Genomic DNA, 11,675 nt, shown 5'->3' on the forward strand with positions numbered 1-11,675 from the left:
CTGTTGCGGACCTTGCAGAAAGGACCCAGCGACCAACAATTATCAGAAACGAAAAAACGTGCGTAGCGCTGCGTCGGACTAATTTTCATAATTTCTCGCTGCGGGACCTAAGGCGTAGACGAGAGATTTATTTAATTCTCTGTTGACCTAAATCGCTGGACGAAAATATCTGGTCGAATGCGGAAATCCCCACTTTCGTGCGTATTCTTGTTGCGTGAGAGGCAGAGTATCTTTTTCGTCTTCTTCCATTTATGTGATTATCTCTAAATCTCTGGGTTATATCGATTCAATTGACGAGTAATAGACGCTCCCCAGTTTCGACGATTCACAGAATGCTGCGCAAGAGAGAGATTTGCAAATAACGGTGGTGGTCACGGTGGATGGCGTGTCCCAGCCCGATAAGCAGAGTGAGGTGTCTGGGCTCTCACTAAAATTTGAGGGCTCTAACGCATTGTCACTAAAATTCACATAACGAGCACGTCTGGCCCCCGTTTCAGTCCATCATGCAGTCAACGTCGACCGTTCGACAACTCGGTTATCCGCAGGATAAATACAAGTGTGGCCTCGCATTTTACCAAAGAAACCACCCTTATAATATACTTAATGGAGTATGGCAAAAGTTGACTAGATTACTGCAGCTGTCAGGAGGCTGCTGCATATCAGATCTAATTTGGTGCGGTGCACGCACGCACGCACGCGGCGGCGGCGGCGGCGGCGGCGCCGTAGGTAGTAAGTAGCACCAGAAGTAGTGATCGCGGGCATGCCAAATCCAGTAGCGTTCGGTAGTAAGAGATTGTTATTGCCTCTTTCTACTAATTCAGTGGTCGCATTTGCTCTATACGTTGATTGTGATAGTCAACGGAAACGATGACGTTGATAAATTGTTCGTTTAGTTGTGCAATATCGATAGATCGCTTGCATGCGGTCGTACATTCATCTATCTGCAGATGATCTGACTTTGCGCATCCAGAAAAATGAATTACCTCACGACTGTCGGTCAATCAAGTCAGCTCACTCGGGCCTACAGGAGAGCGCACTAGAGTGCGTGCAAAAGTGGACTGAAATTCCGTGCTTCCTTCGTTTCTTTTTCGGCGTGTGCTGCACGCACTACACGCGCTGCTGCAGCCCAGAATGATTTAACTGACTGGCGCAATCAGACCGGCCTTACCGGTGGCGTTCGTCGAATTAACTAAAGTTTTTCCTCTACAAGACTTAGTGCGTGAAGCAGCCAGTGACTTCCTCAGACTAATCTGATTGGCGTTGATCTGGCCTCTGCCAGAGTTATTAGTCGCAAAGTTCTATCTGCAGCTGACAATAATATGAATGAAATGAAAAGAATATCGATACGGGTCCAGCTGTGGAGACACGTACGGCAGTGACAGAGGCCGTTTCCAGCGCAATCACAAATTCGAGTCATCGTTGGACTAACGTAATCCTCCAATTTGAGTCTCAAAGGCGAGCCGATCTTTGGCTTTCTTCGATTATTGCATAGATTCGGGAAAGACAGCGCCGGCAGCGATATATTGCATCGAACACAATCCAAGGCCTCGGTTTTGCACATCGCGCCAGAAGAATAGAAAAACCCACTCTTTCAGATGACTGATTACGTGTTGCTTGTCTTTGCCGTAGCACTGGCTGAGTGATGTGAAGGACTGACCAGGTGCGCGCACTGGGCCCGTCTCCACCGTGACCTCCATCTCCATATTTTATTCAATTCGTAAAAGTTAAAAGTACTCACCCGATGCTGCAACAGCGCGAGTGAGAGCACGAAAAAAAATTCCGCAAAAGCAACGACCTCCCCGCAGCAAGGTAAACGAGCACCGCCTGTCGCGTTTAACGCGTCCACGCCTACTGCCTTGCTGCACCCGAGGAAACTCTCTGAATGAATCTTGATCGTTTGCTTTTCGCTCTACTCGAACACAAGCTTCAGCTCTGTCTTACTTTTTCGTGCGTCCGGTCCTGATTGAAAAAGTTTATATAGAGTTTAAAGATCCGCAAGCTTCTAAGTACTCTGTTTATCTAAGCATGGCAACGACTGACTAGCAAGTCCGGTCGGCTTTTTCTTTCTTTTGTTTTCCAGTCCTACATTATTTTTTCTTTTTGAAGGCTCTCGGGTAACGCCGAGCTGGCTATAGGGGAGGAGCGGGGAGAATAAAACAGAAGCGGAAGAGGCGGTAATTAACCAGCTTACCACTTAAAGCTTACCACTGACCCCATTCGCCCTAGAAAATTTTCGTGCTGGGCAAACTGCTAACGATACCCAATCTCACACCATCATCTAATTGAGAACAATATTCACACCTTTTATTTCTTCGATTCTCTATGTTTAGATAGAAAAACTGCGGTCTCGATAAGAGGCTCTAGACACAATGGCAGACCAGTAATCCAGACAGCTCGGACTCGAATAAACGTTTTTCAACGTTCTACCAGACCACCGCAAGCTTTCGGACTCGTCCTCAGTCATCCAACTCCAACCTGGCCCACGCACACGCCCTCTCTTTACCCACTGGAGAGCTGAGGTGACGATTTGTTCCGGGAGAAGGGAAGAGGCCCATGTGCTTAGCGAAGCCAACTATGACGGAAATCACAATTTGTGCGAGAGATCATCTTTAAACCTTCTATAATCAGCTTTGTGCATGTTTATCAGGCTCTCGATTGCCTTTGACTGGCTCTATTGCTTTTCTGTTTCCCATTGAACCCTCCTCTACTATGCGCAGTCGTACTTCGCCATCGAAATTCAGCGACTGCCAAGGTCGTAGAGTTCTAACAGCTTGCAAATTATAGTTAAACTGGCATAATTGCTCGATATTCAATCAACGCGCCTACGGGTGTCCGCGATCCTCTCCGCTCATACGCGGCCCGGCCCGCTAAGCTACTCGAGCTATTAACAGCTAATTTACCAACTCCACGGACTGCAATTTCTCTTCCCGATCTTGCCCCGATAAGTAGCCTGATCAACAAGTATTTTATTATTGATTACTTCAGCAAAAAATGTTTTCTCATGATTCGGGATGGAGCGGAAACGAGAAGAACTCGAGTGTAGTGCCTTGGTGGGTAGACCGTGCGGTCTACTTCGACTTTTTCTGCGGATAAATTATGTTTTCAGTCTGGTCTTGGTCTTGCATCGATCAACTCACGATTACCCAGACACCAGAAATCAGCCAGTCAAACGCTCCAGTCGGTCGCTCTAATAAATCAGCAGAGTTTGTTCGGGGACGTTTGCAAGAATAATAATTAGATGGATGGAGAAATAACCTACTGCAAAGACCGCTAAACAAGCTAGGAACAAAACTTGCACCTGGAGCGGCGGGCTGAAGCTGCGAGCGGACCGCAGCTGATTGGTCCGGAGTGGTAAGCCCGGGCGTGTGGGCATGGGCGGGGTGAGCTGATTGGCAAGAAAACACAAAACACAAAACGCAAACGAAAAGACAAAGCAAGTCCAAGTTGTGCATTGTGAGAGACTTGAGGATGGGGAACAGTGCTTTCTCACACTTGACGTCTGGTCTACTGATGCAGTCAATTTTGTAAAGCTACCTCTACAGAAGAAAATTAACGATAACGCTGATCGCGAGTTCCACGCCAAAGTGCTCAAGATTCCTTCACGCAACAACAGGAGTCGAAGAGAGGAAAGTGGAGAATCAAAGCAGGCTCGGAGATTTACACGCGGATTTCCGGGGTGTTGAAACGGATTGCTTCAAATCGCCGACAGAGCTAGAGAAAACGGGCGGGAACAACGGACTGGGAGAAGTATGAAAATAAATCACTCGGGCGCGCAAGTTGGGCTGTGAGTGCGGCTGGATCTTTCTCGCCTTGCTCTTTGGCGGGCAGGCGACCTGGTGAGCGAGCGAGCGAGGGAGCGCGGTGAGTCTAAAGAAACGAGTCGATAGGCGGGGCTGGCAGGTCTGTTAGCCTCCTTCGGCTCTGCTCACGCAGTTTGCACAATTGCTCAGCTTACTTGCGCTTCCTGGTCAAGGTTTCTGATCCGCTTAAATCAACGATTGATTGTGTTATCACGGGCGTGACGAGAGGAGACGCAAACATGAATGACAATGACAGGAGCAGCGCAATAATACGTCGGTCGTGGATACATGATCTGCGCAGACCAGACAAGAGGTGAGCGAGTGAGTCAGTGAGTGAGTAAGTGACGAGCTGCTTCCCACTAGTAGCAGTGATCAGTGAGCGGTGGCTGGGAAACAGAGAATGAAGTTCTTAATGACAAACGGGTGATGTGAGTGAGGGGTGAGTGAGTGAGAGCGGACGCAGAGCGGACGGGTGACAGGAAACTAAGCTTCAGCCTCTGGTACCAGCAACATTCCTCACGACAACCCCTCGCGTTCCGTTCTGACCTCCTGTCTCACGCCGTCTCGTCTCTCGTCTCGTCTTGTCCACAAGCCGACTCGCGATTCTCTTTCTCATTCAACAGAATCGAGGACGAGTTGAAAGAATAGCATAAACAGAGAAAGTAGTACAAATAGTAGCTGCATCAGTAGTTATAAGACAATCTCACTACTCACTAATCACCCACATCATGCGACATGCAACATGCAACTAAGCAGACTAAAACATTTCAAGCCCGAGACAAGAAAAAAAAATACAAACCTCAAGACGTGAACACTGTGAACACTGTGAACAACTCGTGGCAGAGAGTGCAGGTGCGGCGCCTGATACTCGGCCCCAAGAGCAGAAGTCTACGTCTGCCACGTGTCTGGGACACACAGCTGACAAAAAGCGTGCCTCGCACTTGTACTACTACTGTGCGACTGTCTGTGCTACCCACCCACAGCACTCGTACCTGTACTACGCCTCCGTACCCGTCCTTGCGCTTCTTCCCCGGAACTTCAGAAACTCGGTCACCGCGTCGTCCTGCAACCCAGCACTTAGGCTTTCCAAGAAACATCCTATGAACAAACGGAACAGATAAACATTAATTCAACGAGGCAAAGAGTGTGAGAAAAAAAAATGACTGTGCGAAACAGGGCACGTTCTGGCTGGCTAGTCGCGTCGAGGGCGCACACGCTCTACTCATCGCGAGTACGTCTCTCTCTCTTATAAGTTATCCAAATCCGCCGCCCCTGCCTTCCCCAAGCATTCCATTCTTCTTGCTATCCATCCCCTTCCTTTAGTCCTCCCTTCCCTCACTCAACCCCTTCTTTTGCTGTTTGTCTTGTTTTCTGCTCGTGCCATTGTGTTGCCTTTTTTTTCCTACGGCCTTAGTTCCCCTTCGCGCGTGCAATCGTCCCTGCTTATCGTCCCGCGCATCCAACCGCTCATTTTTTCACACCTTCCCTTTGTTGAACCGGCATCTCAGAACGCGTCCATCCTTTTTGATTTGTCCTCGGTCATTCCTGCTCAATCGATATCGAGTTGCCTTCTCATCTATCTCAATCTTTTGATAATACTATCTCTTTCAATGTATGCGTCCAGATTTTTTCTTCGTTTTTTTCCGATCTTGATCTGAACCCGAACGAACAGTTAGTCTAACTCATTCTTTCTAGATGATGAAATTCGAGCAATACGACGCCGACGACTTTATCGGCGCGGCCCTCTCTCCCTGTGACGTTCACGATATGCCGTCCGACGCTGGCGTCTCGTCGGCGGCCATGCGCCATGTTCTCTCGTCCCCGATGATCTTCCGTCGCACATCGTCCGCCACCTCGGTTTCCTCCTACTCCTCGAGTGGCCCGACAACTCCGACTGAAGAAGTGGCTCCCGCCACCATCACCCCTGACATGCTCTACCTTTCCCACGGTGGCGCTGACGAGTACTCCACCATTGACTTGAAGTCGTGCCACGACACTTACTCGCCTGAGTCTCTACGATCGACCCCCGTCTCGTCGCCAGTCAAGTCTGAATTCTTCGACACTCCTTGCACAAACATTCTGATGACTCCCGCCACCGAGTCTTACTTCTCTCCCTTCTACTCTCCTTCCCCCATGACCTTCCACTCCGCTACTGCGGCCTCCTTCGCTCTGCAGAAGATTGCCTCCGAGACTCCCTCGCCTCCCGCGACTCCTCCTCCTATGTCTCGCTCGGTCTCGACCGCGTCCACTCTCTCTGGCTTCTCCTTTGCCTCCCCTCCCTCGGCTGAGGACATGTCTCCGACCTCGTCGCAGTCCTCTTCCTCCTTCTCTTCCCCCACAAGCCTCACTTCAGCATTACTAAAGGACCGCTCGATCTCGATCTCCTCGTCAGCAGACAAGCCCCACAAGTGCGAGAAATGCCCCAAGCGCTTCAAGCGCCTCGAGCATCTTCGTCGCCACTGCCGCACCCACACTGACGAGCGCCCGTTCATCTGCGACGTCGACTCATGCCGACGGAAGTTCTCGCGAAGCGATAACCTCCGCGCTCACCGACGCACGCACATGAAGCGCGGCGGCCGCAACGATTACATCGAGGGCCTTGGTGATCTCGGCAACTGATCTCTCTACATGTTCTCTCTCCTTTCTATTTTCTTTTCAGTGTTTTAAAGGTGCTTAAAAACTTTTTTTGCTTTTGTTGGGTTTCAGAATTGGCCGGTAATCTGTTGTACTATTTTCTCTTCATACACGTTTGCTCTTTTTCATTTTTGTTTTTTTGGTCGGCGCGCTATTTATGGTTGAAGGCATACACTCGGCAATGTTTCAAGCTCTCTTTTCTTCTATACAAAAAGTCGTTTGTCGGGTGCCTCTCACGCTCCTTTGGTTTCTTGTTTGTTTTCTCTTGTTTTAGGCTATGGCTATGGCATTACACTCATTTGTTTCCGTTTTTCTGTCGTTCCTTCTGTTGTATCCTGGGTTTTCACGTTTCCTTTCCTTTTGGGTTTTTGTTTTCTTCTCTTCCTCTGTACATATACTGACTACTTTTTCGTACCTTTACACTGCTTTGTTATGTCTTCCTTATGATTTATCTGACACACTTTTTGCGATCCTTTCCTTGTTCACTACACTCCTGTGTCTTACCTTTTCATGTGATTTTTCGGTGTGTATCGTCTCACTACTGTTCCCGCATCATCTACGGCGGTGTGAGAGTCGGCAATATTTTGCGAAAGAATAAAAAAATCATATATACTGTTCGAAATGGCAATCTTTTGCTGATTACTTTGTCTTCTTTGTTTCTCTCCACTTGTCTTGATCGAGGGCAGACAAGGTATGGAGTGCACATCAGCAGCATATGATGTGATTTGGAGTCGATTATATCATGTCCTTTCCAATCAATCGCTCCTTGCTTTCTCGCAGCAGTCACCAGCTGCGTCGTCTGCCTCCTATTTGTCACTTTTTCTTTACTGTTTCTTTGTTTTCTGATTTCCGTTGTCTCTTTAATATGTTTCAGCACATGCGCATTATGATTACGTTCTACCATGTTCACCACGCAAACGAGGATTCTATGTTGTTCATTCAAGCTTATGCTTTTCTTTGTTCCCCTTCATCTATTTATTTTTAATATAATGATTTGTTAACCAGATTGTTCATAATCTATTATGAACTTTACGCACTGTTCAAGATCGAACATGTATCGTTCCAGATTATAGCAGCCGGACTGCTTTTCCATTATTATTTTTTTCATCCCGATTCACCGTGACAGAGCGACGATCAACACCGTGCATAGTGCTTTGCTGCTTCCTACTCAATTGCTCGTGTCGTTCTCTTCACGAGATAGAAATCTCGACTGATCAGACTCTGTATAACTCTGTATAATGTGATGAATTGCTTTAGTATGAAGTAGCAAGTCAAACAGTCTGTTGGTCGGCACAAGAGCAAGCTGCGAGCGATCAAACATGCAGACCTGTGAAAGTTTCTTTATCCGCTTAGCTGCTTCCTGCTTACTACTTACCACTTCCAGCCCGGACACTGCAGCTGCGGCGGCCGCCGTCGCGCCTGATTTATATTTTACTTCGGATAGGCCGTTTATGAACTAATAACTACCCGCCTCGCCTCTTATTTTTACCCTCTCTCGCGATCTCTTTCCCTGATCTGATGAAAACGAATCAAATTCAGCTTTTGATAGCTGATCGTGGTTGGATAGATTGCCGACTTATGTAACCATCGTCCGACGGATCGACGGTGGTCAATTTTTTCAAAAGGTGAGCGGGCTCTTGGTCTGTGTGATTGCTGCTGCTGCTGCTTCCTACCTGCCGCTGCTGGCTCAGCACGCGTGCACACACATACACAGCACATGCGTGAATGGTGATGTCAGCCGTCGGCTTGCCTACCTCTGTGCATAAACCTGACAATTACCGCCAAAGAGTACGCGCACCTGTTGATACAGTATTGGGTTCCCGCTGCCGGCTTTTCTTTTCCGCGCGATGCGAACGAGCGCAATTGAATTGTGACCTGCTTGGACTTGACCGGCATTAGCAGTGAGGAAATAAAAGCCGTCTCGGTGGGTTTTGCGAGTAGGGGTTATAAGGCTTTATTAGTGATCAGAGGTAAGCGAGATGATGGCGACCGAGAAACAGATCAGGTAAGTGGCGGATCCTAATCATATCAATTATCTGCTAAATGCAGCAAGCCAATGCTGGACACGAGACAGAAATTGCTATATCTTGCTCTTTTCAATTACCACAGACATACGCGGAGATAATAGGAACTGAGACCCATGTATTCTGTGTCTAATAATCAGTGAATATCCATCTGTCTCGCGTTGTCCCAGTACGCAAGCGAACGCAGCGCAGCGTGACAGAGCGAAGGTGCAGATCACCGTCGCTAGTAAAAATTCGACGTGCCGGGTGTATGGATCGAGCATTTTGATTGAAAAGTCTTTTATCTGTATCATGCCCTGTGATCGCGCGAGCTAGCGGCCTAAGACGGCGGCGGCGACGGAAAAGCTAGGCGATAATACCTGCGCCTGCTCATCTCATGCTCACCCCGCGACTGCGACGCTGGAGACGATTACAGTGATCTACAGTGTCAGTCGGAGTATATCACAGCTGCACGTCTGAAATATCTGTGCTGAGTAAGGAGCAGAGTTTATAACTGTTGATAATGGTAAAGGAGCAGGGTCGATTGTCACGGTCTGCGTCTTTCTTTTCTTTTTGGTGGCCATGGTGGGAGAAATAGTGAGAGGCGGCATAATGCGTATGGCGCGCTGATTAATGGGCATGCGTTTTATGTGGATGTCGGAAGCGTTTGCGAGAGAGGAGAGGTAGAGGATGCATGGGGTAGTTTCAGCAGCATGACTTATTTCAAAGGCAGGTTATAAAACGTAAGTCAAATGCAATTCATTCATCCTATGATACAAGCGGAGATAAAAGCAAAAGTGGCTAGAGGAGTGGGAGTTGAAGGTAGGATAGCGGTGGCAATGGCAAGGATAAGAAAGAAGTCAGTCAATGCTGAAGCAGAAGGGGGCAAAAGACATTATAAACAATGCGTATTTCATTTACGTTGCAGTCATGAGGTCAAAGTAGCCTAAAACTACCCCATTTTCTTCCAGAGAACATAAGTGTCCTCAGTGATTAATAAGTGAGAGTGAGTGAGTGCAAGTGAGATGGAGGTGGGTATTGGTTACCAGCCTCTAGTTGTGGACATAATCTCTGATGAGTCAAGACAGGCGACACTTGCGTATGAAAATATATACTCCAAACAGACGCCTAACGACGAGGTTGAATAGGAGAGACTCTGGTTGTATACAGCTAATAAACAGTAGTATGAAATCGGTTACTGAAGTTGTATTATATTCACGAGTTCTGAGGCCGGCCGCTAAATCCTCATTTCTTCTCAGAAAAAACCTCACGCGTTTTGTGTGCGCGCGCGTCCGTTCAATTATTGTTCCCAAAGAGGCACAAATTGCTGAACACTTTGAGCACTTTAGGCCACTAATATAATTAAACAATCTGCACACGGCCAATTAACCACAATGGTCAATTTCAAAAATACGCTCGCTCACAAGTAGTCTTGTAATGAGGATTTCTCTTGTAATTTCCGTTTTATCGCCCCTAAAAATAGAGTAGAGCGCTGCGTCACTTCCTCTTTTTCGTTGCGTAGCGCTCATTTGTGTGTGACTTGGTCACCTTCGTTTTACCGTGCATTGTTATTCATCATTGATTATTGACGTCGTTACATCCTCAAATGAAGCACTGTTCTTCAGTATTAGTGTGAAGATGCGAGAGTTTCTCCAATCAATCGTCAACATAAAAAATTGAAAAGAAAAATTTTGAGAGCAGATTTACAACCTCGGTCGGTCTTCAGAAAACTTCTGATTTTTCAGATGACAACTCTACCGTGATCAAAAGGACAGATCCAGTTCCGACGACCGACGACAGCCTCACCGGCATCGTTCGTATTTGGTCAGTTGATTGAATTCGAGAACTCGTGCCTTAATTTCCCCTTTCACGCACCTCACTTCATGATTTCATCACCCACTAGCTCCAGGGGCTGCGCAAGCACTGACAAAACGAAAAGGGTTCTACCCCGGCACTAGGAACGAGAAGCGAGGACGCGGGGTGACGAGAGAGGAAGGTGCATGAAGAGAGCTGGTGCGCTATAATAATAGTGTGGAGAGTACTCTGCATATATATTGTGGCTTAATGGGTTTTGCAGGTGCAGGATGCGTGAGCAGTAGGAGTCGTTTCCTGGGCAGGCTGGACATGCAATGTTTCTTTTCCTTACCTGTCATCCCATATGTGCTAGTTTGTCATGCAGCAGAAAATTCAATTGATCATTAACGAAGAAAAGCGAGAAGCTGAAAATGATGTGTGGAGGTGGGGGTTTACTATTTGCTATACTACTCCACAATTCACTTCCGTTCACTATCCCAACACAGACATGGTAACAGCATACCCAGTTCCATCCCTACCATAACAAATCACGATATCAGCAGAAAATCCGAGGACATTCACGGCATTGATCGTTGATCTATAGTATAGCTGCACGCACAATCAGATAACAAGAAAGAGACGAGGCAAGGCAGCATATCACCTCGACAGCTGCGCCGGTCACCGCGCATAAAACCCCAGTGCCGGATTTCAGATGCCCGAATCAGCACCAGCAAAACACATCAGCGACAAGTCTCCATCCGAAAATGAGCCCGGGGATGGAAGATAAGGAGTTTCCGGTAGCTGGTCAGAATGGATTAATCACATTAGACAGCAAGGCTCTGATATTCAGAGTAATTGATGCGATGCAATTCCAATCACCTGTTTCGAACGCTGCTGTTTCCGAGATTTTTGGTGCAGAATAGTGGTATTTTTCACGAACAGTGGTTACAAGAACTATTCTTATTTCTCCACCCCTCGGGGATTTCTTCTATTTAGAACTTCTCAGCAGTCTTTTGGTATGTTGAAGAACAGTTCTCCATTGATCCTCGCTGTTGTGCGAATACACCTCCCCGCACTCACGCTATGGTCATGATTTGCGGACCCTCATGCATATCCGACGGAAACCGAAGAAGAGCATCACACCAACAAAGTAAGCACATCAACTTCTGCAGATAACGCAAGGCACCCGCTGCGGTTTCATCCAAGCCTCGTCTCACTCCTCGTCGCGAGATAAGTTGATGTGGAACAGCCCAGAGCGGCCTGCAGCTGTGGTTGAAAAGCTGTGTTGACGGTGCATAGCAGGTGTGAAGATAATACCGGACCAGGGCATCGGACGGGACGCGTCAGTGGCTGGGGAAGGGATGCGAGGGATGAAAAGAAACGAGACTAGTCTACTCACTGCTCATCGTGTGCACTGCTGCACAACCGCAGTCGCGCGCATGAG

At 47.7% G+C, this 11,675-nt stretch overlaps 1 protein-coding gene across 1 annotated transcript; it reads left to right on the top strand.

The window, feature by feature from the left end:
- Positions 1-6,092: 6,092 nt before the first annotated feature.
- BZA70DRAFT_242959 (uncharacterized protein) lies at positions 6,093-6,419 on the top strand (the record flags this gene model as incomplete). The annotated part of the gene is made up of 1 exon (XM_064910585.1): positions 6,093-6,419. One exon carries the CDS (start codon positions 6,093-6,095, stop codon positions 6,417-6,419), a length of 327 nt encoding a protein of 108 aa, XP_064765432.1.
- Between the last annotated feature and the right edge of the window lie 5,256 nt (positions 6,420-11,675).

Source organism: Myxozyma melibiosi (genome assembly GCF_037950935.1).
Source record: "Myxozyma melibiosi strain Phaff 52-87 chromosome Unknown BZA70scaffold_18, whole genome shotgun sequence".
Taxonomy (NCBI): domain Eukaryota; kingdom Fungi; phylum Ascomycota; class Lipomycetes; order Lipomycetales; family Lipomycetaceae; genus Myxozyma; species Myxozyma melibiosi.